Source organism: Hipposideros armiger, unplaced genomic scaffold (assembly GCF_001890085.2).
Source record: "Hipposideros armiger isolate ML-2016 unplaced genomic scaffold, ASM189008v1 scaffold_34, whole genome shotgun sequence".
Taxonomy (NCBI): Eukaryota; Metazoa; Chordata; class Mammalia; order Chiroptera; family Hipposideridae; genus Hipposideros; species Hipposideros armiger.
In genome coordinates, this window is record NW_017731384.1 from 5,223,495 (window position 1) to 5,250,438 (window position 26,944).

Genomic DNA, 26,944 nt, shown 5'->3' on the forward strand with positions numbered 1-26,944 from the left:
AGGCCCGGCACTGTATCATACCAAGTAGGGGGAAAAACACTTTTTTTTTTTCATTTAAGTTCTACCATATTATGAGAAGAATTTCTTTCAGTCACAGAAGATGGGACTCTGTTGGTACAATTGTGAAACCCAGCACAGGACTCTGTACTTGGGATATTTATTCAAGACGTCTCGGGGAGTTTTCAGTCTGGAGCAGCTCTAGAAGCCTGGCAGGGGTGTAAAAGGGGCATTTATCTGTGAACCCTGGATTTGGAGACAGAGGCCAGCTTTGAGCAAGACACTTAACTTCTCTGAACCTGTTTCCTCAGTTAGGAAACCCCGACCCTGCCTGCCTTCCAGGAATATTGTGGGGACCAAGGGAGCAAGTGTAGGAGAATGCTTTATAAACTATGAAGTGCTCCCTTGATGTACAAGTGTGCTCATCACTGACTCTGCACCCTGCTGAGTGTACTTGAGCTAATCGCTAAACCTTTACGTTTCAATTTCCTATAATGACAATGAAGAGGAGTGTCAGGAGACATGAGGTGTTTGAAGTCCCCTGAGCCATCTCTTGTGCTCAAGAAATGGGACCCTGACCTTGGGAGGAGGGCTGGGTAAGGTGATACTGCTGTGATTGGTGGCTGGGTAGGAGGAGAATTTGTCACAGTTGTACTGCTTTTCAGTGTAAAACGTCTCCAGGGTGGACATGGGCACACAGGTAGCAGGTACTCAGCACAGTAAACATGCTCACACATGACAGCATGCAGAATTTCTAGCAGTGGCCCCAAGATGCCATGTCCTGGTCCTTGGAACATGTGACAGTGATGAGATAGCAGTGACTGTGTTGCCACATGGCCCAGATGACAGTAGGTAGGGAGGTTATCCAGGCGGGCTTGCTCTAATCACATGAGCCCTTAAAAGCAGAGAGCTTTCTCCGACAGCTGACAGAAAAGGCAGAAGGGACAGTCAGAAACATCCAAAGCCCGAGAAGGAATTAATGTGATGTTGCTGGTGGGAAGGCTATGTGAGAAGAGATTCGGGTGGCCTCGGAGCTGAGAGCCAGCGAGGAAGCGGGGACCTCTCTGCTACAACCGCAGGGACCTGGATTCTTGCCCGTGACAGGAATGAGTTTGGAGGAGGACTCTGAGCTCCAGATGGGAAGGCAGCCAGCTGATGCTGGGATTTCTGCCGTGTGAGACCCTGAGCGGAGAACTCAGCTAATCCGAACCACTGACGTATGAAACTGTGAGATAATGCATGTTGTCTGTGTGAAGCTATTACGTGTGTGGTAATTTGTTACAGCAGCAATGGAACACTCATACACACACACACACACACACACACACACACACACACAACAACAACAAACAGCACTGGTTGCAATCTAACACATGCTTTATACCACCAATCCTCACCTCCCTCCTGCTACAGTTAAACTCATGGGCACTGAAAGTGTTAGCCAAGCACTCAGGGGTGGGGTGACAGCAATGATGTTTACTACTATATTTACAGCTACACTAACTCATATTTAGTGTTTACCATGTGCCAGGCATTACACTAAATGGTTTAGGTCAAGGAACTCATGTAATCCTCACAGCAAACCTAAGACGATTATTTTATACCCGAGTACAGAAAGATTAAATTACCTGCCCGTGGTTGGGTGGCCCCAGACTTGGTATTTCCACGCATCACATGACCAAGGCTTTGTTACATACGCTCACCACTTTGGTGAAGACATAACCAGCAAAGCCGAGGTTCTAGCCCCCAAATGGAGAAATCGCTTATGTTGGCGGCGATCACTACTGCAGAATAGCCAGGGCCTGGCTCCTTAAGTCTAACGAGTGTTTCGCATGTGGCGCCGTACTGACCTGTGGCTGAGGTGTTCCAGCTTGAAGATGTGCACTGTCTCGGTGTTGCTGGAGGCACACAGGAACTGGGAGTCCGTGCTGAAAACTAGGGAGCTGATTGTTACATACCTGGAAAACAGCGATGGACAGACTCGTGAGCCGGAAAAAATGAGTTCAAACATCAGTTTTACAAGAAGACTATAATGCATCCTGAAGAGTCTAGGTAGTCTCACATCCTTTCAACCGTGTGCCATTCATATTTAGACATTAATGTTGAAAAGATTCATAAATGGACTCGGGAAGAAGAAACAAAGGCATTGCTCCTGCCCGTTGTCTTGGGAATTTTCCAGCTGCTCTGAGCGCTGGTCCAGCTGCAAATCCTACAGCCAGTAGGGTCCCAGACCATCACACTTCTTTTATGTCCATGGAAGGGAACCAGAAATCACTTTTGGATGGTGACTCCCTTGCTCTCTCATTTCTCCTTTGCTGGCCACCCACCCACCTATTTAGAAAGGACTCTCGTTGTTGAACTCCCGTGTTAACACGGTGTCTACACTCTCAGGTGGACTAAGTACTGAGCGGGCCGCTAAGTCAGTTACCTGAGAAAGTACAGTTCTACCTCCTCCGGGGCACAGAGCCGCCCTGCGGCCTCTCCCTAGGTGGCTGCCAGCCGTCCACTGCAGAACCTCTGTGGGTACTTTAAAATGGGTTTTACAGGGAACACAGACCTTTTCATTCCTCTCCGAAACTCATAGAGCTTTTGCCCTTCAGGTACAGAGAACACCCGGATGACTGTGCCCTGGAAAAGAAAGCAGGTGGACATTTCGTACCGTTAGTGGCTGCACATGCGCATGTCCCTTTAGAGAGGAGCTTGTTTTCTTGGTTTTGAACATCTGTCTCTGAAGAGGAAGCACGAAGTGTTGAGCATAGAGGCTGTTTTGTTTGCACATGCGCCATAGAAGCATTTCTCAGAATGAGTCTTGTCTTCCTTGTCCCTCCCGCCCTAGCCCAAGGCTATGTGTGTGCTCACTCAAACCGCTCTGGCTTCCTAGAGCAGTCATCCTCTGCCTGCCAAAATAGACCTGTTTTTCATGGCATTTGAAAGTCAACTTGATCACATTCCCTGATTAGTCAGAAGAGATCAATCTCACTTGCTAATAGGAAAGCATTTTGTTTACACTATGTTTATGAAAGGCGGCATCTATCTGTATCTATGACGATGCGCACACACATTGCTTCATAAGACTGCAAGCTTTTGTGCAAAGTGTCTTGTATAATATCTTGCATAGCCCAGGCCTTTGGTCTGTTGAATTAACAGTGCATCAATCTACCACAACATGGGGTGGGGGGCAGAAATTGTCCCTCTGAAATGAATTCTGAGCTGGCCCAGAGACCAGTCAGTCCTGTGTCACCAGACTGTTTCCCTCAGATCTTCGGCACCGCGGGAGCCATCCAGCCAGCCCAGGGCAGGAGGAGAGCCCATGAGGACACAGAGCACTCACTTTTTCAGAAGCGCTCGCTAGTTTGGAGCCCGAGGCATTGAAGGTGATGGCAGCCAGTGTCCCCTCATGGGCAGCAATAGTGCAGACTGATTTCTGTTAGTGAAAAGGAAAAGTAGATATTGACGCCGGGGAAGAGGGACGATGGGTTTTCTCTCCGTCTCCTTCCTCTTTTCTTCCAAGACACTCGCCCTCATTTGCCAGGTTCCTCTCTCTCTCTCCAGGATTTCCAGCAGACCCTTTGCATATAAGCTGTGCATCGTTTTCCGGTGTATCTAGATTCTGCTTCAAGGGCCCACTCCATTTCTATCCCTTTTCTTGCCCTTGGAGAGATGCACAACCAACTGTGTGCCCAGTGAGGAGTGATACCATTGTCACGGGCCCTCCTTGTGTGCATCTTTGGGGGGCTTCCTGCAGTCATCCTGCCCCGCTCTGTGAAACAGCTGCATGCTGTCACAGCCAGTGACACCTTCAACCCCACAGCGAGCCACCAGCTGGCAAGCGGTTTCCAGGACGCTGCAGATGTCTGCCCTGGCCTGGCACGCTGCCTCCTGGCTGTGTTGACATGAGGGCAAATATCATTATATACTCCTCCACACCCGGCCACTGTGGGCAGAACAAAGTCCCCCAGTGTTGCTTCTGCACCTCACCCCACTGCCTGCATATCACCTGCCACCTACCGCAGAGCCCAGCAGGGGGGCTGGGTCAGCCAGGGTCACTGTCAACTTACCAGGGAGTGTCCTTCGTAAAGCACAATTTCCCCTGTAGTCAGGCTTCCAGGATAGGCCACGTAAGAATTGGAATGGTTGATAGAGAGGGCACACAGACCTGGCAGAGAATAAACAGCAAATGAAAATCCAGTGTCCAGGGAGACAGCGTGCCTGGAAAGGGCCCCTGGAAACAGTGCAACTACAGCGCCACCTTCTGGTGAGGGGAGGAATGGCTTTGCAGACATTTGCTTTCAGTTTAGTCTTCTAGCCAAAGGACTCCAATAAAGTAAATTCACAGGGGAAGACGTCCTCATTTGACAGTGGCCATGTCCTCTCCCCAGCTAAGCAACCAGAGCTTAGAACATTGAAAATGCTCTTCTCTGCATTTGAACCCAAGGCTCTGAAACCACATGGACTTTTCCGATTGCATTAGCCTCTAGGCCTGCGGTTCTCAACCTTCCTAATGCCGCGACCCCTTAATACAGTTCCTCATGTTGTGGTGAACCCCAACCATAAAATTATTTTCGTTGCTACTCTGTAACTGTAATTTTGCTACTGTTATGAATCGTAATGTAAATATCTTTTTGTTTTCTGATGGTCTTAGGCGACCCCTGTGAAAGGGTCGTTCGACCCCCAAAGGGGTCGCAACCCACAGGTTGAGAACCGCTGCTCGAGGCCTACAAGAGAATTTACTTGTGACTGAAAGGAGTCTTCTTCCTGTGAAAGGGCAGTGTGTGCCAGCCTTTCTGCAAGCGAATCAATACAGTTGGCCAATCATTTCAAGTTGGAGGATGGGAAGTGGTAAGGGAAGGGGCCAGTTGAGAAATGGCTCCTTTCTGAGCTGAGTGCCCTGCCGTGATGAAGGAACGTCCAGAGGCGGAAGTTCATTTGAGGGCGTCAAGTTAAGACGGCGTGCCTGCCATTGAAACAAACTAGAAAAAGAGGACATTTTGGATTTAAGGTGCTTCGACAATATTCTGGAAGAATAAACAGGCAATCAAACCACTGAGCCAACATAAGCAATTTTTATTTGCAAGGAGGTGCCAAGGGCAGGGGGAGAACCCTAATAGCATTGAAGTAAAGGATTTGCACAGAAATGGTTTAGATTAATAGAGGTGTCCATGAAAGAAGTGAGTTCAAGGAATTACCAGAACCAAAAGCATTACCAGAATAGGAACTTCGAGATTAGGCAAGAGTGACATCTTTTTAAGTAAAAAAAGGTGACCTCTTTGTTACAAATTAGCATGTTCAATGGGTTTCTTATAAAGGTATAAGAAAAACTTCAGATCAGCCATTTAAATTGTACACTACCTCATCTGCGGGGAAGAGCAGAGAAGAAAAAGAAATCAAACGTTGAGCATTGGTATCAAGGTCCCACTTCCTGTGCTGGCTTTGCCGAGGACACAGCCAGGGCTGTGCTCTTATCACTTGCCACACGGAACTATGGGAAGAAAGTGACTGACTGGTGCCCGCACCTGCGTGCTCCAGCACCCTGCAACGCTCTTGCGTGCACAAGGTCACCCTTGGTCCTGGCCTTAGAAGAGACCACTCATCCCTTCCCCCAGTTTAGTTCTGGGAATTCCCCATCTCATCTGGGTTCTTTGCAATCCACGTGGCAGTTTCAAGAACAGCTAGACAGACAGGCATTCTGGTCTTGTGAAACTGGGGAGGGTAGACAGTGGGGAGATCAGGTTGGCTTGCGTGGGGGGTTCCCATAGGGGTGGTTAGCAGAAAAGAGGTTAAGATTGAATGTTGCAACTGTAGAAGGACTTGAGTACCAAACCGGAGAGTTAAGATCTTATAAATGCGGCGGGTAAGTGCTGAAGGTTTCTGAGCACATATGTTTAAAAAAAGCAGAGTTAATCAAAACCACAGAGATACCACTTCACACCCACTAGGATGGCTATTATCAAAAAGACAGATAATTAGAACCCTCATACGTTGCTGCTGAGAATGTAACACAGGGCAGTGCTTTGGAAAACAGCTTGGCTGCTCCTCAAAAGGAGTTATCATCTAATCCAAAAATTCCACTCAATATACCCAAGAGAAATGAAAACATATAGCCACATAAACACTTGTATATAAATAGTCATAGCAACATTATTCGTAAGAGTGAAATACTAGAAACAACCCAGATATCTAGCAATTGATGAATGGATAAATAAAATGTGGGATATCCTTACAGTGGCATATTATGAGACAATGAAGAGAAATGAAGTATTGATACATGCTACAATATGGATGAACCTTGAAAATACACTAAATGAAAGAAGCCCATCACCAAAGATGACTTATTGTATGATTCCACTAATATGAAATGCCCAGAATAGATAAATCTATAGACAGAAAGTAGGTCAGGGTTGCCTAAGGTTGGGGGCACAAGAGGTGATGGCTATGAGGTATGGGGTTTTTTGGGGGGAAGGGTGATGGAATGTCCTAAAATTGATTGTGGTGATGGTTACACAACTCTGAATATACTAAAAGCTATTGAGTTGTGCACTTTAAATGGGTGAATCGTACAGCATGTGAATTATATCTCTGTAAAGCTGTTAGGGGAAAAAAAGGCCACGTTTTAAGGATATCTATTTGTCTCTGGCAGAGGCAGGCTGAGGACAAGGGTTCAAGACCCAGGCCTGTACAACTCTGGCTGAGTTATTTGTGGCCTCTCCAGGCCTCTTTCCTGTCTGTGAAATGAGGGGCTCTGGTGATGTACGGTTCTTTCATCTTTAACATTCCAAGATGTTAAATCTTTGCTTACCTCCTCTACTTGAAAATATTGGCAGGGCCCATCTTTGTTGCAGGCAATGCTAGGAGGTCTTGGAGCAGAAGGCTTGGACAAATACTTCCACTGCCCTTCAGAATTTTTTTTTGAGGTATCATTGACATATGACATGTTAGTTTCATATGTACAACATAATGATTCAATATTTGTATATGTGGCAAAATGAATATTACAATATGTCCAGTGATCCATCACCATGCATAGTTACCATTTTTTTCTTATGATCAGAACTTTTAAGATCTAATCTCTTAGCAACTTACAAATATGCAGTACAGTATTATTAACTATAGTCACCATGCTGTACATTACATTCACATGATGTATTTATTTTATAACTGGAAGCTTGTACCTTTTGATCCCTTTCACCCATTTTGTGCATCGCCCCACCCCGCCCAATTCCCCACCTCTGGCACCACCAATCTGTTCTTAATATCTATGAGCTCATTTTTAAGAAAATTCCACATATAAGTGAGATCGCATGGTATTTGTGATATTTGTCCTCTGACTTATTTCATTTAACATAATGCTCTCAAGGTCCATCCATATTGTCGCAAATGGCAAGATTTCCTTCTTTTTTACGGCTGAATAATAGTCCATTGTACACACGTATCACCTTTTCTTTATCCATTCATCCATTGTTGGACACTTAGGTTGATTCCCTGTCTTGGCTGTTGTACTCGTAAATAATGCTGCAATGAACATGAGGATGCAGCTATCTCTTTGGGAGGGTGATTTCGTTTTCTTTGGATATCTACCCAGAAGTGGAATTGCTGGATCATATGGTATTTGTATTGTTAGGTTATTTTAGGAACCTCCATCCTCTTTTCCATACTGGCTGCACCACTTCACATTCCCACCAACAGTGCATGAGGGTTCCCTTTTCTCCACATCCTCACCAGCACTTGTTATGTCTTGTCTTTTTGTTGATAGAAATTCTAACAGGTATGCGGTGCCCTTCAGAGTTTTATGTTAAAATGTAAGTATCCCAGACAGGAAGAAAGACCTCAACTTCTTCAGTGAACAGGGAGCATTCTGTAACACCTAATGGAGAATGAGATGACCCTAGATTCTAACAAGAAAGGGACAAAGGATAATGTCTGGGGCAGGTTTTCTGACACATAACCACTTACTTGACACCCTTCCCCTCTGGGCTTACACCTCTGCCAGCCCATCTGAATTTAGCCAAGGGATCCTGCACACCGACACTCGCAGTCTTAATGAAGGTCCCCAGAAATGCTTAACGCAAGTTTCTTCGATTTCTTAGGGTCCAGTTCTCAGACACATCCAACCAGCTATAAGAATGTCTCTTTATTTCTTGTGAAGTCCCCCCCGCCCCCCAGGAAAGCATGAAGAGTTTGCTTCAGGAGTAGATATTACCATCCTGTTTCTGTCACGGGTGTCACACAAAGCCTTTTTTAGGAAAAAATGAGCTTTTTCTTTGATATAATTTTAAAACAGAAAAGTGATAGTGTAAAAAATTTTGCAGAGCCCAGAAAATGTGGAGAGAAAAAAACTATATCATCCTTTGTTCTAATACCCAGAGGCTTTTCACTGCTCTCAATATTTGAGTGTATTTCCTTCCAGTCTTTTGTCAATGTAGAAATCCAGTTTTGATGTGGCTTTTGGACTTGTTTTAGACTTGACAAGCATTTTCATAAATCATTGTCAGCTATAATTTCACTGAAATTGTTTGCCTGTAATTCTTCTACAGCTGGAAAACAAGGGCCTGCTATTAATTCAAGAGCCAGTGGCATCATCAGATGGATGAGGAGGAAGTCCTGTGATTCTAAGCCTTTCTCACCTTGGTATTTATAGTGTGACATGTCAAACTTAAAGCAAGTTAACGGTGATTTTTGTTTGTTTGTTTAGTTCCTTAGATTTCACATATAAGCAAAGTCACATTGCATCTGTCTTTCTTGGTCTGACATACTCCACTCAGCACAACACCCTCCAGGTCCATCCATGCCGCTGCAGATGACAAGAACCCATTCCCTTCCATGGCCGAGCAATATTCCATTGTATATATATACCACCTACTCTTTATCCATTCTTCCATTGGTGGACACCCAGGCTGCCTCCACATCTTGGCCATTATAAACAATGCTGCAATGAACATATGGATGCACATGTCCCCTCGAAGTAGCATTTTGGGTTTCTTTGGATAAATACCCAGAAGTGGGATTACTGGGTTGTTCTTTGTCTCTTCTTATAGCCTTTGTTTTAAAGTCTATTTTGTCTAGTATAAGTATTGCTACCCCAACTTTTTTTGTTTTTTCCATTTTCATGAAATATCTTTTTCTATCCCTTTACTTTCCATCTGTGTGTGTCTTTCAATCTGAAGTGAGTCTCTTGTAGGCAGCATATGTCAGGGCTTTGTTTTCATATCCATTGAGCCACCCTGTGTCTTTTGATTGGAATATTTAGTCCATTTACATTGAAAGTAATTGTTGATAGATATAGCTATTTCCATTTTATTATTCATAATTCTGATCTTTTTTTTTTTCCATCTTAAAAAAGTCCGTCTAAGATTCCTTGTAATACTGGTTTGGTGGTGATGGACTCCTTTAACTTCTTGTCTGGGAAGCTCTTTATCTGTCTTTCGATTCTAAATGAGAGCTTAGCTGGGTAGACTATCTTGGTTGTAGGTCTTCGTTTTTCATCACATTGAATATTTCCTGCCAACCCCTTCAGGCTTGCAAAGTTTCTGTTGAGAAATCAGCTGACAATCTTATGGAAACTCCCTTATAAGTTACTAGTTGCCTTTCTCGTGCTGCTTTTAGGATCCTCTTTTTGTCTTTAACTGTTGCCATTTTAATTACAATGTGTCTTGGTGTGGGCCTATTTGGGTTCATTTTGTTTGGGATTCTCTGTGCTTCCTGGGCTTGTATGACTATTTCCTTTACCAGGTTAGGAAAATTTTCAGTCATTATTTCTTCAAATAGCTTCTCAATCCCTTGCTTTCTCTCTTCTGCTTCTGGTGCCCCTATGATGCGAATATTGTTATGTTTGATGTTGTCCCAGAGGTCTCTTAAACTATCCTCATTTTTTTGGATTTTGTTTTCTTTTTGCTGTTCCAATTGGGTGTTTTTTGCTACCTTATCTTCCAAATTGCTGATTTGATCTTCTGCTTCACCTAGTCTGGTGATTCCTTCTAGTGCATTCTTCATTTCAGTTATTGTATTCTTCACTTCTGACTGGTTCTTTTTTTATGGTTTCTATGTCCTTTTTTATGCTTGCTATCTCTTTGTTGAAGTTCTCACTAAGTTCCTTGAGCATCCTTATAACCATTATTTTGAACTCTGTCTCTGGTAGGTTGCTTGCTTCATTTTGTTTAGTTCTTTTTCTGGATTTTTCTCCTGTTCTTTCATTTGGGATGCATTTCTTTGTTTCCTCATTTTGGATGCCTCCTTGTGTTTGTTTCTATGTATTAGGTAGATCTGATGTCTCTTCCAGTCTAGTGCAGGTGGCATTATGCACTAGGTGCCCTATGGGGCCCTGGCACAATCTCCCTTTTTAAAAAAGATTTAAAAAGATGTTTGGGTGTCTCACAGCCTTCCATCCCACCTGGTTGGTCAGTATCCCCAGTGTTTTTCACAGCCAGATGTTATGGGGCTCCCCTTCCCAGCATCAGTACTCTTATCTGGTGATCCTGGTGTGGGGGTCTGGGGACCCTTGCTCCTCTGTGGGTAACTTCCATGGCCGAGATATCCCTCCCAATTCTCAACTGCCACATGGAGGTTTGGGGCCCGTTCCGTGTTTCTGCCCTCCTACCAGTCTTGATGTGGATTCTTTGTATTTTTAGTTATAGGACTTCTGTTCAACTAGACTTCAGATGGCTCTCCAGGTTGTTAGTTATATAATTTAGTTGTCATTTTAATGTGTTCACAGAAGGATGCAGGTACAGTGTTTATCTACTCCGCCATCTTGGGTCTCCTCCCTTAACGGTGATTTATAAAATGCAATTAATTACCCCTGGGGTGATTAATGTCTCAGACTATGCTTTCCAGTTTTAAAAAATAGAAGGGAAAGAAATCTCTGTATTTGTGAATGTCCTATGCTACTGCAACTGAGAGCCATTCCCTCACCTGTACCACCATTTTCAGAAAGAGGTCTTGCTGGGCAGTAAACCACTATTTTGTTCTGTTACACACAGTGCTGTGTGGTGCCGACTGCCCCTCAATACTCCCAACAAGGCTGTAAGATCTATAGCACACCCAGGTTCCACAGTTGGCAGAACCTGTACGGAGATTTCCAGCCTCCACTGCTCAGTGCACTGACTGCTGTGCTAGCAGGAAATTAGCTTCAAGCCCAGTCTGGCCAAACAGCCTGCAATCTTTGACACAACAGGAATGCGCATGACACAAACACAGACAAAGAGGAAGGAAATTTACAGCCACATTACAGGCTGAGTGCAAAGCAATGGGAGAACTCTGCACATATCATTTATTTGTAGTTCACTAGGGCGAAGTGCGTGAGAAATTTGTGTGCTCCAGCCTAATTAATTAGACAAGCGAGTCCGTCTCTCTTGTGTACTCATTAAGGATTTATAAAATCAAAGCTGGAGTGGCCATCTTATATTTTTGTTCAGAAAAATAGAGAATGAGAACAAAGAAAGGAGACCCCGGGGCCTCAGGATTTTATGTTCATGGATTTGACAGTTCTGAGTCCACTGATGGTTCTTGAGTCAGGAACCCCTCATGTCACTGTCAAGAGCAACTTTGGCCGGTGTCAGGCTGCCCTCTGGGCTGGCGCTGGGCTTGTGAGTGAGCCTCGCTGGCCACCCGCATGTACGGAGCAGACGTGCCTTGGTTCTCACGCACTCCATGCCTCCAGTTAGCCCTCCCCATAGGAACTCTGGTGGGTAAAAAGCGTCATCTCCACTTTACAGATGTAGCAAGGGAGCTCGGTGGAAGTTGAGGTGATAATTATAAATTTCAGGGTTTCAAAAGGTCATGATGGGCTATCTCGCCAAAGAACAGAAAATGTGTAATAAGACACATTTGGGTCTTTCAATCCGCCCGTGGCCTTTCAGAAGGAAATGCTAAAGCTGTTCCTGACTCCTGTTTGTTTCTCTGAGACAGAGAAGACACCTCACGTTGTTTGTAAACTTTTCTTGAAAAAAAAAGATTCCCTTTACATATAATACATTCTCTCTCAAATATAAAGCACAGATAGCCCCACACTTTCAAAACTTCTTTTTCTCTCTGTTTAAACTGCAAAAAGTGAGTTTTCTGAATTAAGAAACACAGCTGTATTTGCTAAAAATGAAGAGTAGATGGGAAGAAACTTTGCTTTTCACGGGAGGAATAGGCCCTGTCCTGAGGGCAGGCAGCACTGTCATGTGGCCTGAGTGGCCTGTGTGGTGGTAGGAGTGGCCTGGAATGTTCCCTGCCCAAATCTGTCGAGGTCCAGCTCAGGCCCACCCCTTCCAGTTCTGCTCGGATCCCATAGCCCCTCCTCTACCCTCTCAGAGAGCTCCTCTCCCTTTCTACGGCTTGCACCACACCGTCCCACATTGGGTCCACCCCTACAGAAGCTGCCAAGATGCTTGTCTCGCACTGGTCACATGGAACAGACAGTCTCGGGGTATACTGCAGCGAGATTTGGGGTTCCTGGTGTGTGACTGCCATATCTGTACCTGACAGTGCCTACTGCGGTACTGGGCACACAGTATGTCTTCAATACTTTTCTAGATTAGTTCAATCTTTCATTCCTAAAACAAAAACTTACACACACACACACACACACACACACACACACACACACACCTTAGCTTCTTCACTTACCATCCTCCCTTTTGTGAAATAAGCTTTAAAGTCATCTCTCAGAACTTTATAATGGCCTCAATGGCTTTGTTCTTTTAAGCTATCATTTTGTCATGGCTGGACTGGTTAAGCACTGAAGTCAGCAGTAAAGGGCCCTTTATATAATGGAGATGAAGAGGAAGAAGTGAGGCATAGGAGACATTTACTGCATGGCAGGCCATGAGCTGGCCACTTTCACAAATACCGCCTCGCTCACTTCCCAGCAGATGCTGTGAGATGGGCATTATTATCCCATTTTACAGACAAGGAAACTGAGGCACAAAGAGTCTCAGTGACTTGGGTTGGGCCACGCAGATCTTAAAATTCAGTGACAGTCAAAGAGCTGGGGAACTACAGTGAGCGGCAGCCATCATGTAAGGACACTACAGTAGAGTCCCACTTACAAATATTCACCTGGATCATGAGATACTCTAATTGTGCCAGTGTGATCACTGCCCACCCTGCTACCCGCTGAAGGACCTATTTCTCATTTTCTTCTGCCTCAATGAATTCATAAAACATCATCATCTGCTATTTCAATCCAACAAATCCAAACTGTTCCTGTTCTGAAATGGGTAACTTATCCAACAGTCTTCCACCCTGAGAATGTTTTCAAGTCCAAGATTATAGCATGTCGGCCAACTAGAGATGTCTTTGTAACGTAATAAAACACACTCTTCACGGTTCAGCTTGTCTTTGTCCTAGTCATGTAGACACAGCAAGTCAAAACCTGCTTCTAATGATTACACCTACTCTGTACCGAACAACCGCAAAAAATAATTAGGGGTAAACACCTTCTCATATCAGATGCACGAGGTCTCCTACGCAGCTACCTTCAATGCTGTGACACATCTGCTGAGTATGGGTCCTAGATGAAAGGAATTGCCCTTGGGCGGCAGTGATGGCCGCACAGCCTCTTGCAGGATGCACAGCCTAATAGACTTGAACTTGCCACCGTTAAAACACAACTTCAAGGTAAATACCACTAAGACTTAGAAAGCATGGATACTGCTTCAGGTTTTCAATCCAGGTGGAAAGACAGCTTGTGAAAGCAGCAGCTAGACAAGAGATTAGCGGGGCGCCGGTCTCGCTCTGGGAGCTCACCTGTTGGGTTTGCAGGAATATCTAGGATGGTCTTCAACAGCTTCATGTCTTTAATGTTGTGGATGTAAATGGACTCCTCCAGGCACACCAGCAGCCTCTGGAATCACACACACTCATCAGTCCGCCAGGCCGGTTCCTCGAAAGGGACTGACCAAATCCAAATCACCCATCTTTCCTGTGAGTCTAACTTGATTCTAAGCCTAGAGGAGGAGGAATCTGGAAGACCATGGGGAGTGTATGTTTACGTCTGCACACAGGCCTGCGGGCACATATATGTCATCATCCACGTGAACAGACGCGGAAAATACAAGACCTCTAGAAACTTCATGTAGAAATCGAGGTCTTCTCTCCTTTTTTTGGTACTGTTCCCCTCTCCTGAAACAGGGATTTCTGAACACTTCCTGGTCAGACACCCTTTGCCATTTAAGACCATTTCGGGTAAGTTTTTGGGTTCCTTTTCCCATCAGATAGCCTCCCTCTCGATGTGCATAACAAAGCCTCCCTCTTGTACAGATGGTGGTTCCTTTGCCCCCCTTGTATCACCCAATCATCTGCTTCTCCAATGAATTGTCACCTTTAACTTCATTCCACTGAATTCCCCTGCAGACCCACCTTCACGCACTCTCTCCAGCCCTGGTAAAGGGAATGGAGAAGCCCTTTAGCCCTCATGTGACACCCTGTTTCAGTGCCCCGAGTCCCTTGCAGCCCTCCCCCACACACACCCCTTGGCTCCTCTCTTGGGGGGCCCTCTCCCCATTGTGGGGAAGCCCTGCTCTTGATCTTTAAATGAGACTTGTCAGGATGGGGCCTCTTCCCAACGGCTGAGCTCTCTACCACGTGGACACAGGCCACTCTGAGCAGCAGCTGCCTCCTACCCCTGCACACACCTGACTCAGCTCCCCCTGGGGCCAGTGGTTCTGATGAAGATGAGCATCGAGCACCCAAGGGGCAAGGCCTGGGCTCTCCCTGGAGATTCCGGTCCGGGAGGTCATTCAACAAGTACCCGAGATGACTCTGACGCACACCTAAGTTTGAGACCACTGCTCCCGGGCTAGATCCTTTTACCCCATGGAAAAACACTTGGGAAAAAAGGTACCTAAAAATATCAACAAATAAGTGGCAGGCTCTCCTCTTGGGAAAAGCCCACCTGACTGTTTTCCCAGTAAGACTCCTCACGGCTCAGAAAAATGGAGACTGACACTTTAACCAAGCAGAAAAATAAAATGTAAATACAGTAAAACCTTGGATTGTACTTGCTTTGCGAGTGTTCCGCAAGATGAGCAAACATTTCTAATACATTTTAATTGGGTTAACGAGCGATGTCTTGCAATATGAGTAGTTTGTTTCTGGAACGAATTATGCTCGCAAACCAAGGTATTACTGTATCTTTCTCAATGGTAATTAAGGCTCCGTGGTGTTGAGGGGGGACAACATTCTAACAGGGTCTCAAAATTAATGACTAATATTAGTGCTTTTCCATGAAAAGTGCATTTTCTGATTTGCCTGATCCGTTGGCCTTTTGTCAGCACTTACAATGGTTTGGACTGTATTACTCTGTGTTTGCTGATGCTCTTAGCTGTGTGAGAGCTTCCAGCCCCATGGCTGAGCCCCAGCACAGGGGGTCCCAGCACATGCCTCTTGCAGAAATAGCATCTACATCTAGCTTGTCTGACCTCATCTGCATCTTCTCCCACCAGCTCTAAAAGCATCATCTCTGTGGTCCACGTGGCCGAATTTCAGGTCACCCCCCGTGTTGGCTGCAGACAAGAATTAAATGGAAGGAAAACAGAAACCATCCAGAGGGAAAGAGGAGGTCCTCCGTCTTCAGTTCACGTGACAGCGCGCTTCTAAGATAAGCATGACCCTGGTAACTTGCTTCCTTACAATGGCTTTTCAGTCTTGGCAGAACCCTGGGCTGGCCTTCGGCTCAGCTCCTTCCCTGTCACTTTGGCTCTCGTCAACTGTTATAGGTCTTAGAAGTAATAACTCCTTTTATCAATTAAACAAATACAGCATCTGCCCTCGAGCACCACAGATTCAGATTTAGCGTCAGAGGCGGGGTCTAGATGCTACATCTGTTCTGAGGGGCCCTTGTCATCCCGATGGAGGTTGAGAACAGAAAGAACTGTAGAAGTTCATGAATCGAAAACGCATTTGGTTTACTGACTTTATCCCATTAAATACATTTTCTCGATTAAGTACAAGGGCAACAATATCAACTAAAAATGAAGAATATCACAATTACTATTCTACCCTTTTGTATATTGACAGGAAAATAGGGATGTTCTTTCCTCATAACTCCCTGTGCGAATCTTTAATTTTCCCCCCTGTTTTTTAAAAAGGAACTGTGCCTGGACACCCGGTGCAGTAGGAACAGGGTGAGCTTCTCATTGCCTTTAGGGGGTGCAGATGCCGGGGAACCACAGGACCCCCACCTTGCAGGGACGGGCTGCAGCAGTTGCCTAAGCCAAAAGTTGGTAAGGCCCAAATTGGAACATTTTAAGAAAAGCAAACCCCAAACACTTTCAAGACCTTGTCAAATCATCTTTAAAGAGACCTGTGTGATCTGGGTTCAGAATAGCTTGGCCATTAGTAGCTGAGTAGTTCTAGGTGCATTAATGTCCTTTGGATCATGGGGGAGGACAACCTTCAAGTTAATGAGTGTTATATCGAGGGGGGTGGCATCTAAACGTTAACAGACTGAGGCACTTGAATAATCCTTCCTGTCCCACTGAAAATATCAGACAGCAAGTAAGAGACACGTTATACAAATAAATACCATAGATATTATTTTGAGGGTTCCAATCTTCACGGGACATTTGTTTGCCTAAACAATCTTAAAAAGACAATCAGGTGCCAAAAAAAAGGATATTTAATTTTCATATACTGGCTTCTATATGCAAAGATAAAAAGTCCTGCAGTGAAATTTAACATGCTTCCAACATTTTTCATAGAGAGCACTCGAGCTGAGAATTGTGCTTGAAAGCCTTCAAGCTGAAAACTCTCAAACAGCCTTCCCCTCCCTTGCCAAGAACCTGGGTTTATCTTCTTCTTTACTCTTGCTCCTCTTTGCTTAAAAATCACCACATTCTGTTTTTCAGGCTATTCTCTACCACACTGCTTTACACAGGCTTAAGTGCATAGTCAATCAAAATAGTTGAATAACTCAAAGAAACAATCGCTTTCTTCCCATAAACTTCAGAAAGCACTGTATTCGTCTCATTTGTCTTTAAAAAAATGAAGTAGCACTCAATAGTTTAGGTACAAAGACAGAAGAAAACATTGTCCTCCAAGACTGCAATAACCACCATCCTGGGAATATTTACTTGAGAAGGCAGAGGTGCCCGGTCACATAGACAATCTATGTGTTTATTTGCTAAGGCAGTCAAGAAACAGACATTCATGGAGCATGTTTCTACCAGGCCTTCTTATAGTGAACAAAATGGATACAGTTCCTGCCCTCACAGGATTTAAAACATCGAATAATTCAAGGGAAACTCTGCTAATATCTCAAACACTTATTTAACAAGAACTGATATTTTTCAAGAGAGTGGGTTGCATAGTTGAGATAAGGATAATCCTTCCTTGAACAAAGAAAACACTACAAGAAAAATCTTCAAGGGCTAGCTGGGCGAAAGAAAAGTGGAAGCATGGGACTGAGTACCTGGCCTGCTGGGGAAGCAGGAGAAGGGGCTGTTTTACGGACTGGCTTCAGAACGAACCTGGGAGGAGCACGCTATCCTCAAGAGCTTTCATTCTGAGAGGCGTTATCGCCAGTCTGATGAATGCCATCACTTAGGACCCAAACCAGAGAGGCGTTCCTGTGGTTTAAGGCGCCCCTGCAGTAGCTCAGGGAACAGCTTCAGAGCCAGAGTTCTACCCCACCTGTACCCTGGACAGGGTGCACCTAGCCGATGGCCAACATTTGAAAGAACATGAGGCAGAAGGACCGGGAGGATCTGCCACTGAAAGAAGAACATGAAGTAGATTCTGTTTACAGCAGCCCCATAATACTAGGCCTAAGGATGAAAATCTCCCTTAGGATTTGATGCTTGTCTTAGACACATTCATCTTGAAAAGGTATCCATCTTTTTCTTCGGTTCCCATCAGCAGGAGCCTTGCAACCCTGGAGGGATCTCCCCCACTTACCTGCCGGTTCAGCCTTATGGACAAGATGTTGCTGGAGTAGCTGTAATTACAGATCTCCGTGCCTTTCTTGAAGTGATAGACGTTCATTTGCCGTGGCTTCGTGTGACTGACCACCACCACCAGGCTGCTGGAGAAGAGGCGCTCGACGATGTAGACATCCGGGATTTCATCTGGGAGGGAAGGCAGCCCGAGGGCACAGGGATGTCAGCCACGCCCTGACCTGAGCACAGCTTATGCCTGTTAGCCATGTTCTCTGAGGTCCTGCTGGCTGAGGGCAATGATTATTTCCCCCCACAGTCAAGTTTTCACAGTTCCCAAGTGTTAACAGTTTCAAAGCCCTTTCAAGTAAAGAAAATGCTAGTGACTAGAGCACAACATTGGGATTTCCAGAGCTTCCCCTCATGCCATCAGTGTGGTAGAATTACCTGCAGAGCTCTAGGGTGCCACTGTTTGCCCTTTAAAACGTATTGGGGAGGTTTGGACAGTTTTGATCTACCTTTTCACCATCAGAGGTTTCAAAGGAGTGACTACTCTTGTCGTCGGGAGCCGCTGCTTTCAGAGTGCTTCTCGTCCCTGCTGCTCTGAGGGGTACCACCATTGGGGGTATGGACATAGTTAAATCTGAGCCCGCTTCCCATTTTGTGTCTCCCTGACCCTCTCTGGAGTCCCTATCCTGTTGAAAACAATCTGGACATCCGGGTCATGACCAGGGAAGTACTCTGGCCCTCAGAAAGAAGGTCAATTGTTAAGCCTGCTGAGCACCCATGGGTGGAGTCTTGCTGTCTTTCTGAGAACATTCTTTTCATATGTGTGCCTTTCTAGTGCTTGGGCAAGTCCCTTAGGGAACAACAAAGGACAGATTCAGAGCAAAATATCCATGAAAATGGCATAATTAAAATAATATCTTACAAATAAATTAGGAGCCCAATATATTATTTACCAAACCACTTTCTTTCCAGGAAATCCTAAGATTATATATTCTTGACTATTATGATGGTGCAAACTGTTAACTTACCCTGGGAAAATGAGAGTCACATTTCTAAGCTGAATTATTTTTAGTGTTCACTAGAAGCACTCCAACATCTTTGATATGGACCATGTCAGTGCGATAGTAGTGCTTTATTAAAACAAAGAAAATGCGGGCCGGCCGAGTGGCTCAGTTGGTTAAGAGCTCGCTCAAGAGTTTGAGCTCTGAGCAACAGCGGTTCGATGCCAGCCCGAGCTGAGCAGCCGCTAAGCTACCAATAGGTAGCAGGATGGCTCAGCTAAAAAAATAAATAAAACAAAGAAAATGCTTCCATGACTGAATGTGTATTACCGATATTCTACAGTGCCAATATAATGTCAAAGAAAAAAAAATTCCTAAGTGATCTTTTGGTATGACAACTATAAAAATTGGTGACTGTGCATACACGTATACGAAGGTGTCAACAATATGGTTTCAAACAAAGGATTTCTTAATATGAAAAGAAAATGTTACGAAGCTACTGCTACGTCTCACGAAGTGCTCCATTATGGTTTTTTAAAGCAAGTGGAGGCAATGACTTCTGTTTAAATCTGAAAAATACTGACTCACGTTTGATGGCTGAGGGAGGGAAATGCAGAAAGCCCAGAAGCACCAGCGATGAAAGTCTAGAGGAAGACTTTGGTGTCCCTGAGATCTCGCTCCCACACACACTTACCACTTCCGTGGACTTGGTCCAGTTGCTCCACAGAACTCAAAGAAAACAGCTTGTAGCCGGTTTTGGTTCCAATTGCTAGGGATCTGTGGAAGATAATGACAGCCTGGGAATGACAACAGGTACTGTATTCCAACCACAGATCTGCCTGACGATAGACCCCCCACCCCTTTTCCCTTTAACCAGATAAACATACATCTTCAGGTGCTTCGCTATTATAAAACTGTCTAACTGGGGAGGTGGGCAGGTACGGTAAAAGGGACAAGGTCAAAGACAACTACACACAACAATGTAAAATGGTTAAGAGACCTGAAACGTCATGGGCTTTATCATCAAATGAAATGTCAAAACTACTAGAGACCGTCCATGCTTTCCTAAATGGGCAGAAACGGGGAAAATGGAATGTTTGAGAATATTCATCATAGCGCTACCCCTAACACAATTAGGGGCCTCCTGGTTGTTTGAGAGGGACTTTACCAAAACGTGAATCATTTTTTATTTCCTTGATGACTTTTTTTTTTTTGCTTAAAAAGGAAATATATGTTCATAGTAGGCAAAATTTAATAGATGCTTTCCTTTCATCACTTTCCATGAAAACATCCTGGACCCTCTATACCAGTAGCTCTCATCCCTGGATGGACATTAAACTCACTTGGAAGTTGACAAAAAATAAAAATAGTGATGACTGCCTTGCTCCCCCACCCTTAAGCTTTTTATTTAATTGGATTTTTGTTTTGTTTTGAGTTCAAGTATACTAAAGCACAGCCAGGGTTGAGAACTCTGTGTTATACTGTGTTCCACAAAGCTAGCATCACAGCCAACAAATAAAACAAACACTGAGCGCTTATCTGGGACAGCTAAGCTAAAAAAAATCTTGTGTAATTAATTTTTCACTTTTCAACCCATAGGTAAAGATAGAGTGTGAACCCAGGTTTCCTTGGCCTCAAGGTGAAAGCAAATGCATCAATTTCATTGAGCAGCTGGGAACCCCCATCTAGTTCTCTCCTGCTTTGCCCTCCAGACCTGAGTGATGGACAGACTCTGACACGGAGCAACATGCAGAGTCAGCAGTCTGACCCTGAGTACTTCCACCATGGGATGTCCGAGCTGAAAGGGACCTTAAAATGGTCCCAGGTGGACCTAAAAATCAGTCCAACTTCCTCATTGAAAACAAATACATGAAAGGTGAGATTCGCTCTTCACAGGGAAGCATACACTAAAATAAGCAGCTTACTGCTATGGCCCCGGCTCTTGTCTCAGTAGCCTAAAGGAAAAAAAAAAAAGGTCACATGATTTTTCCCTAGAATACTTTTTTTTTCTACCCAACGTTTGTTCTTCCATGGGACACAGGTGACTACAGTCAACTTTTAATCAGCGCGGTGGCTGCTTCCGTTCCCTAGCCCTCCAATTTGCCCAGTGGTTTAACTAGCGCATCAGATATTTGCATGAGAGCAGCAGTGGGTTTGGCATCCAGAGCTACGATCTTAATGATGACAAACAGCAACTGGAAAGGCAAGACAGCAGCATCTTAAAACTCCAAAATATGCTCTGTACTGTTTACTGCTTTTAAACTTTTTCCACATAAATGTCGACACATTTAGCAGTAAACCGAGGTTTCTACAGCTTGCACGTAAGGGGGGGGGGGAATGGGGTAACTAGGGTCTTATTAACTAAAAGATCTGGCAATTTAAAATAATTTTCAAACATAAGCCCTGCTCCTGGAACAGAAGAATTTTATACGTGAGAAAATGGCAGTGTGATCACTATTATGCTTTAAATGATTGATCAATGGCTATAAAAGCCTCTGAAACAAGGAATTCAGACTAAAACCTTATTTTCTCCATAAAGCCTTCTATAGTAAAAAAAAAACAAAAACAATTCTCATCACCTCTCATGGGAACAGGGCTTGGGACAAACATGTATCACCAATCAAATGAAAAAATGTATCCAAAGTGTCTAGCACACAGCCAAGCATGAACTGTGAAGTCAAGGAGCCTGGTAAAGGTTAGTTGTCTTCACCGACCTTCTCCCGAAATACTGGGTCTCACATTCAAACTATACTTAATAGAGAAAGACACCCTGATCTTCCTGAATGTATTCGGTAAGGGGCTTGACTTATTTTAAAACCCAATGTCATACCCTCTGTGGCTCAAAACAACTGACTGTGACAAAAACTTTTATTTATAGGTAAGACAGAGCTGCCCAGCGGAGCCTTCATCCAAGAAAACAGAACTGACAGTAAGGACTAAGGAAATTAACTTTCCACGCACCCTACAGTTTTGAAAAGAACATTCTTATCCAATTGCTATGAAAGCCAAGACTTGACTATGAAGATTAACATCACTTTAAAGTAATCTAATAAACAATGCTACAATGCAGAATTCAGAACATTTACTACTAATAAGCAAACTAACTCCCCTCCTTAACCTGTGTTCAATTGGGAAGAGAAACACCCATGCATTTCAACAGCCATCCCCTGTTGCAACATGTTTCTTACAAAACATCAGAATTTTATCTAGACTATCATTTTTGTAAACTGTGGGTCTGAAACATGAGTAAATCTTAAAACAATTCAGTGAGTCACAAATGGCTCAAAAAAAAGAAAGAAACAGAAAATACCAGAGGGCATCACACATAATAAGGTTAAGCACCATTGTGTGAATCACTTTTTAGTGATATATGTATATGGGTGTTGAGTGATGCTGTAACATGTATTTCTTATTGTGGGTTGTGGTCAAGCAAAACTTGAAAGTCATGTATCTAACCAAGCTGTCCAGAACCAGGTTACCCGATTACACATACATTTTTTGTTTTTTGTTTTTTGTTTTTTAACAAAGACATACTGTTTGGTATTGGGTGTTTTTAAATGGAAACACAAAGGGAATGGAAACCAGAGTTGCTTATGGTATGAGATGGCCTTAATCACACTACTGAATGTTCAATATTAGCATAGGCCAATCACAGGCAGCCAAAGCACAAGCCCGAAGCTGACTCCAAACAAGGAACACAACAGAAACTGGTACAGCAGGAAGTGGGAACCTGGGAAGAGGTCATCCCTGCCTGATGCACTGGGCGCACATTCCAAAGAGATTGTTTTATATGGTCCCCAGGGCTGGCTTCTAACAATTCCATGAAAAAAGAGGGAAGGAAAAAGGTGTTTGCCTCTAAGGGACCGAGTCCTCCAGATGTCTGTTAAGTCCCAGCTCTTTGGCCAAAGTCCAAATGTGAAGATCAAGATGAAACATTAAACAGCCACTCAAAAAGCAACAGGGTGGAGCTCATGCTCCTCGCAGGAGGCAGCCTGGGGTCGGGAAAGGTTCTCGTGGACTGGGAGAAGGCTGTTGGGCCGCTGAGTGGCTATGTGGAAACAGTGAGAGGAACGGAAAGGTTTCTGACATCGTGAGCAGGCAGGCCAGATGCCCTGCGCTGGGGCTGGGACAGGGGCTGGCCTGGCCGCAGGGATAGGCTGCCTCTTTGTCCGAGGCCCTGCCCAGATGCCACGTTGAGATGCTCAAGGACAAATGGGAAAGTTTTTCCTGTACTTCCATCTTCCTGGGCCCTAACTACAACGTTTTGGGTCAACTTGCAACCTGCCCCTCCCCTCCCATCTCTTTTGTTTTGGCCTCTGCCCCTCCTAACCCAGACCTCCACTTTGGTCACTATCCCCCGTCCCCATTCCTCAGCTTTCTTGAGTCCCACTCCGCTTGGTGACTCTCTCCCTTCGCCGTCGGCCAGCCTCTCCTGGCTCTCCGCCCGCAGCGCGGGTTGGGGGCGCCCAAACCCCCTGCTGGTAGAGGAGGACGGAGGAGGAGGTAGCTACCAAGACCATTCCGAGGCAACCGCCGGCTGTCCCGCCGAGGCCCCCTTGGGGTGTAGGCCCGCGCCTCTTTTGCTACAAGTTGCCGACAGGACAACACCCCTGGTCGCGACTTTCTGTCCCCCACCTCCCGGCAAGGCAGGCGCCGCGGCTTACGTGCAGTCCTGGTTGAAGGAGAAGCAGCTGAGCGCCGCCTCGGCCCCGCCCGGGGGGCCGTCCGCGGCCTCGGCTTCCATCGGGGGCTCGACCCGGGGAAGCCGCAGCTCGGAGCCGGCGACAGCCACCTCAGCAGCCCGCTGGCACCGGCTCTGCGGGCCGGGTCGCCAGCCCCCCTCCGCTTTAGCCCCACCCCGTCTCCGCTTCGCTCCGCCCCTCCGTGCCTCGCCCCACCCCTCCTGCCAGTCCCGCGGAACGGAGCAACTGAGAGGGCGGGGTCCCCACTTCCGGCCACCATTGGCCATGAGCCCAGGCTGCGGCTCATCCTTGGCCAATTGGCGATGGCTGTGGGCGGAACCGTCCTGCGACGACCCGCCCCCAACTCGTGACGCGGCTCGCCATTGGGCGAAGGCGCGTGACGAAGAGGCTGCGAGCCACGTGGTGGTGTTTTCTTTGCCAGAGCCGCTGGCTGGCCGGGAGAAAGGAAGAACGATTGCAGCTGGGGCTGGACCTGCTGGCTCTTGTCCGGCATCCGCGTCGCGGCGGCCGCAAAGGGGACAGCTGGTTCCTACCCCACCCAGTCCCTGGTCATGTGTAACTCTTCGTCTCTTAAACTTACAGAGTTTAGTGGACAGCGTTAGACGCCAAAGCCCCACCCTTTTGTGGTCTTCAAACTGCTTTGAGAAACGTTTCCAAAACGAGGGTGCTAAGTAAGGCCATACAGGTAAGTTATTTGACCCATTGCACTGCAGTTGAGAATTACCACATGCCAAGTACTGTATTAACTATGTATATATCTCGCTGAATTCTTATAAAACTTTGTGAGGAAAAGTATAATTATATCCAATTTAAAGAAGTGGCACTGAAGCACGGAACTGCTAAACAATCTGTCCAAAGTAACACAAACGGTAGGATGTGGGCTTGCCTAATTTCAAGATCCATGAATGAAACGACTCTGCCAGACAGTATTTGAAACACCTGTCTGATCTGTAGCTGAAAAAAAATGGTGTAGTTCATGAAAGGAATCAATTCAAAACTCACATAATTCGAGTTGACAAAGGGTCTCTCTTCCCAAGCTAAATATGTGTTCCCATGCAGAATTACCAGCACAGTTTATGAATCATTAACTATGCTAGTTCTGTATTTATTTAATTCCTGATGAATTTTTAATTTATGCTTTTAAACTTTTGAGATGAATGGTATTTTAATTATTGTTATATTACAGCACTTCAAATTGGCATAGTTTAAATTTACCTATTTTGTAACAAAGCTATGTACATATGATATATATCAAGGGTGCCCAAAAAAGGTATACACATTTTAATAGGTGTTATCTATGTTCAAGCAGTAGTTTGCCATAATCAGAAGTGTCTGGACACTGCTGGTACCTCTTGTAATTGCAGAAGTCAAATGTGACTTGTATTCATCTTTTGTTATCGGTATATATTGAGTATTACAATTTTAATACAGCTTTTTCCTTTCTTAAAATATGTATACTTTTTTGGCACCCTCTGTCTATATACATATAAAACTTGGACTTAGAATGGATACGAGAAGAACACTATTTCACTTAAGCTTTTCTGGTTGGATTTCTGGTTTTGGTTTTCTAAAATGCAAATATAACAGTTTCTTTTCTCAACACTATCATTCTTTCTCTCAACTGATGTAAGAATAGTTCATCTCATAGATCCACAGATGTTGATTGCTCTTTAATCGATTATGAGGTGTTGTATAAACCATCATAAATGCAAAGAACTTCTGTTTGGATGTTTTAACTGCATCTTCTTTGTAACTTCTCAGATCAAAGGTGCTTCCCTTGCCCACTTCCAGCTCAGGCAAATGCTTCAGTCCTTTCTATTCTATTTAGAAAACCAAGAGTCTGTCATGCTGGGTGCTAGGTTGCTGGGAGAATTACATAAAGTACCCAAGAGGTTTTTTAAAGTGGAAACTGTTATTAACAAGAGTTTGGACTTTATGGGGTAGAGTGGAGAGCTGGTGTTACTTTTTGAGCAGGACTGTTTCATGATAAAAGCAGTGTTTCAGGCAGATAAACGCAGCCAGGGTGTGCAGAGCAGATTAGAGGCGAGGAAAAGCCTAGACTAATGTGAAATTCTAGGAGTGAGGGGATATAAGAGACCAAGCTATTGGATGGCAGCAAGGCCAGATAGGTTAGGACAAACTCAAGAGATTTTCTTAAACTGAAATAGATTTGCAATTTGGCATTGTGTAAATTTAAAGTGTACAACATGTTGATTTGAAACATTTATATATTGTAATATAATTGCCATGGTAGTGATAATTAGCTCCTCTACCGCATAACACCAAGAGATATTTTGAGGCAGTGCTGTTTAATAGAAAGATAATGTGAGCCACTGATATGAACCCTGTGGGCAATTTAAAATTTTCTAGAAGCCATGTTTAAAAGGGTAAAAAGAAATGGACAAGTTAATTTTAATATTTTAAAATTAAAGCCAACATGGCAAAATGTCATTTTAATAGGTAAAATTTAATAGGTAAAATCAATGTAAAATTATTATTATTATTATTATTATTATTATTATTATTTTATTGGGAAATTGGGGAAGGGAATCATTGTTTTTCCAGGACCCATCAGCTCCAAGTCAAGTTGTTGTCCTTCAATCTTAGTTGTGGAGGGCACAAGCTCAGCTTTAAGCCCAGTCGCTGCTTTCAATCTAGTTGCGGGAGAGGGTGGGTCGCAGCCCACCATCCCATGCAGGAGTCGAACCGGCAACTTTATTCCTCAGAGCTCGCGCTCTAACCAGCTGAACCACCCGGCCTGCCCTCAATGTAAAATTACTAATCAGCAAGTTTGTTATTATTTTGTGCATAAGTATTTAAAGTCCAGTGTGTCTCCTACTCACAGCATATCTCAATTCACACCAGTCCTATTATAAGTGCTCATGTGGCTGGTTGCTATCTTAGTGCTCAGTGGCGTTTTGAGAGCATAAACCACAGGGGATTGTTTAGAAAGATGTGTTTAGCTTCAGCCACGTTGAGGTAGCAGAACTGAATGCTCATTGGAATTAAGGTTCAGGCCTAGAGATGCAGATACTGAAGAACACCGGTCATCTTCCCAGTCCCTCCCTTCCTGTGAATGATCCTCCTTGTATGTTTCCTCCTGGGTTCATGGTCTACTATCCACCACCACCCATGTGGAAATAACATCTCAGGGCTGCGTCACTTGGTTTTATTCTTTTTCCCAAGGCAATACAGAAATATGTATTTTTATATAAATTTATATGTCTATACATCTATATTTTATATAAACCTATATTTTTATGTAAAAATTTAAAACATTGGTGACTAATTCTTATTTTAAGAAAACACCATGTAGGCCAAACTAAGCACATCAGCTGGCCGGATTTGGTTTGTGGAGGGCCAGTTTATACCTATTTGA

The 26,944-nt window shown here is 44.6% G+C and overlaps 1 protein-coding gene and 1 long non-coding RNA gene across 2 annotated transcripts in view; one reads left to right on the forward strand and one right to left on the reverse strand.

The window, feature by feature from the left end:
• WIPI1 (WD repeat domain, phosphoinositide interacting 1) overlaps positions 1 to 23,717 on the reverse strand; it is a 31,432-nt gene extending 7,715 nt beyond the window's left edge. Inside the window, exons 1-8 of the mRNA XM_019637703.1 lie at positions 23,527 to 23,717; positions 19,557 to 19,639; positions 17,875 to 18,044; positions 13,726 to 13,822; positions 4,056 to 4,153; positions 3,329 to 3,421; positions 2,555 to 2,625; positions 1,848 to 1,955 (exon numbers count right to left, since the gene is read on the reverse strand). Coding sequence (XP_019493248.1) covers positions 1,848 to 1,955; positions 2,555 to 2,625; positions 3,329 to 3,421; positions 4,056 to 4,153; positions 13,726 to 13,822; positions 17,875 to 18,044; positions 19,557 to 19,639; positions 23,527 to 23,606 — 800 coding nt within the window. The 5' untranslated portion in view covers positions 23,607 to 23,717. The remainder of the gene's footprint in view (positions 1 to 1,847; positions 1,956 to 2,554; positions 2,626 to 3,328; positions 3,422 to 4,055; positions 4,154 to 13,725; positions 13,823 to 17,874; positions 18,045 to 19,556; positions 19,640 to 23,526) is intronic.
• Positions 15,150 to 21,866, forward strand: LOC109380288 (uncharacterized). The gene is made up of 3 exons (XR_002123429.1): positions 15,150 to 15,592; positions 20,462 to 20,738; positions 21,741 to 21,866. It is a non-coding gene; the product is annotated as an uncharacterized LOC109380288 (long non-coding RNA).
• Positions 23,718 to 26,944: the final 3,227 nt, after the last annotated feature.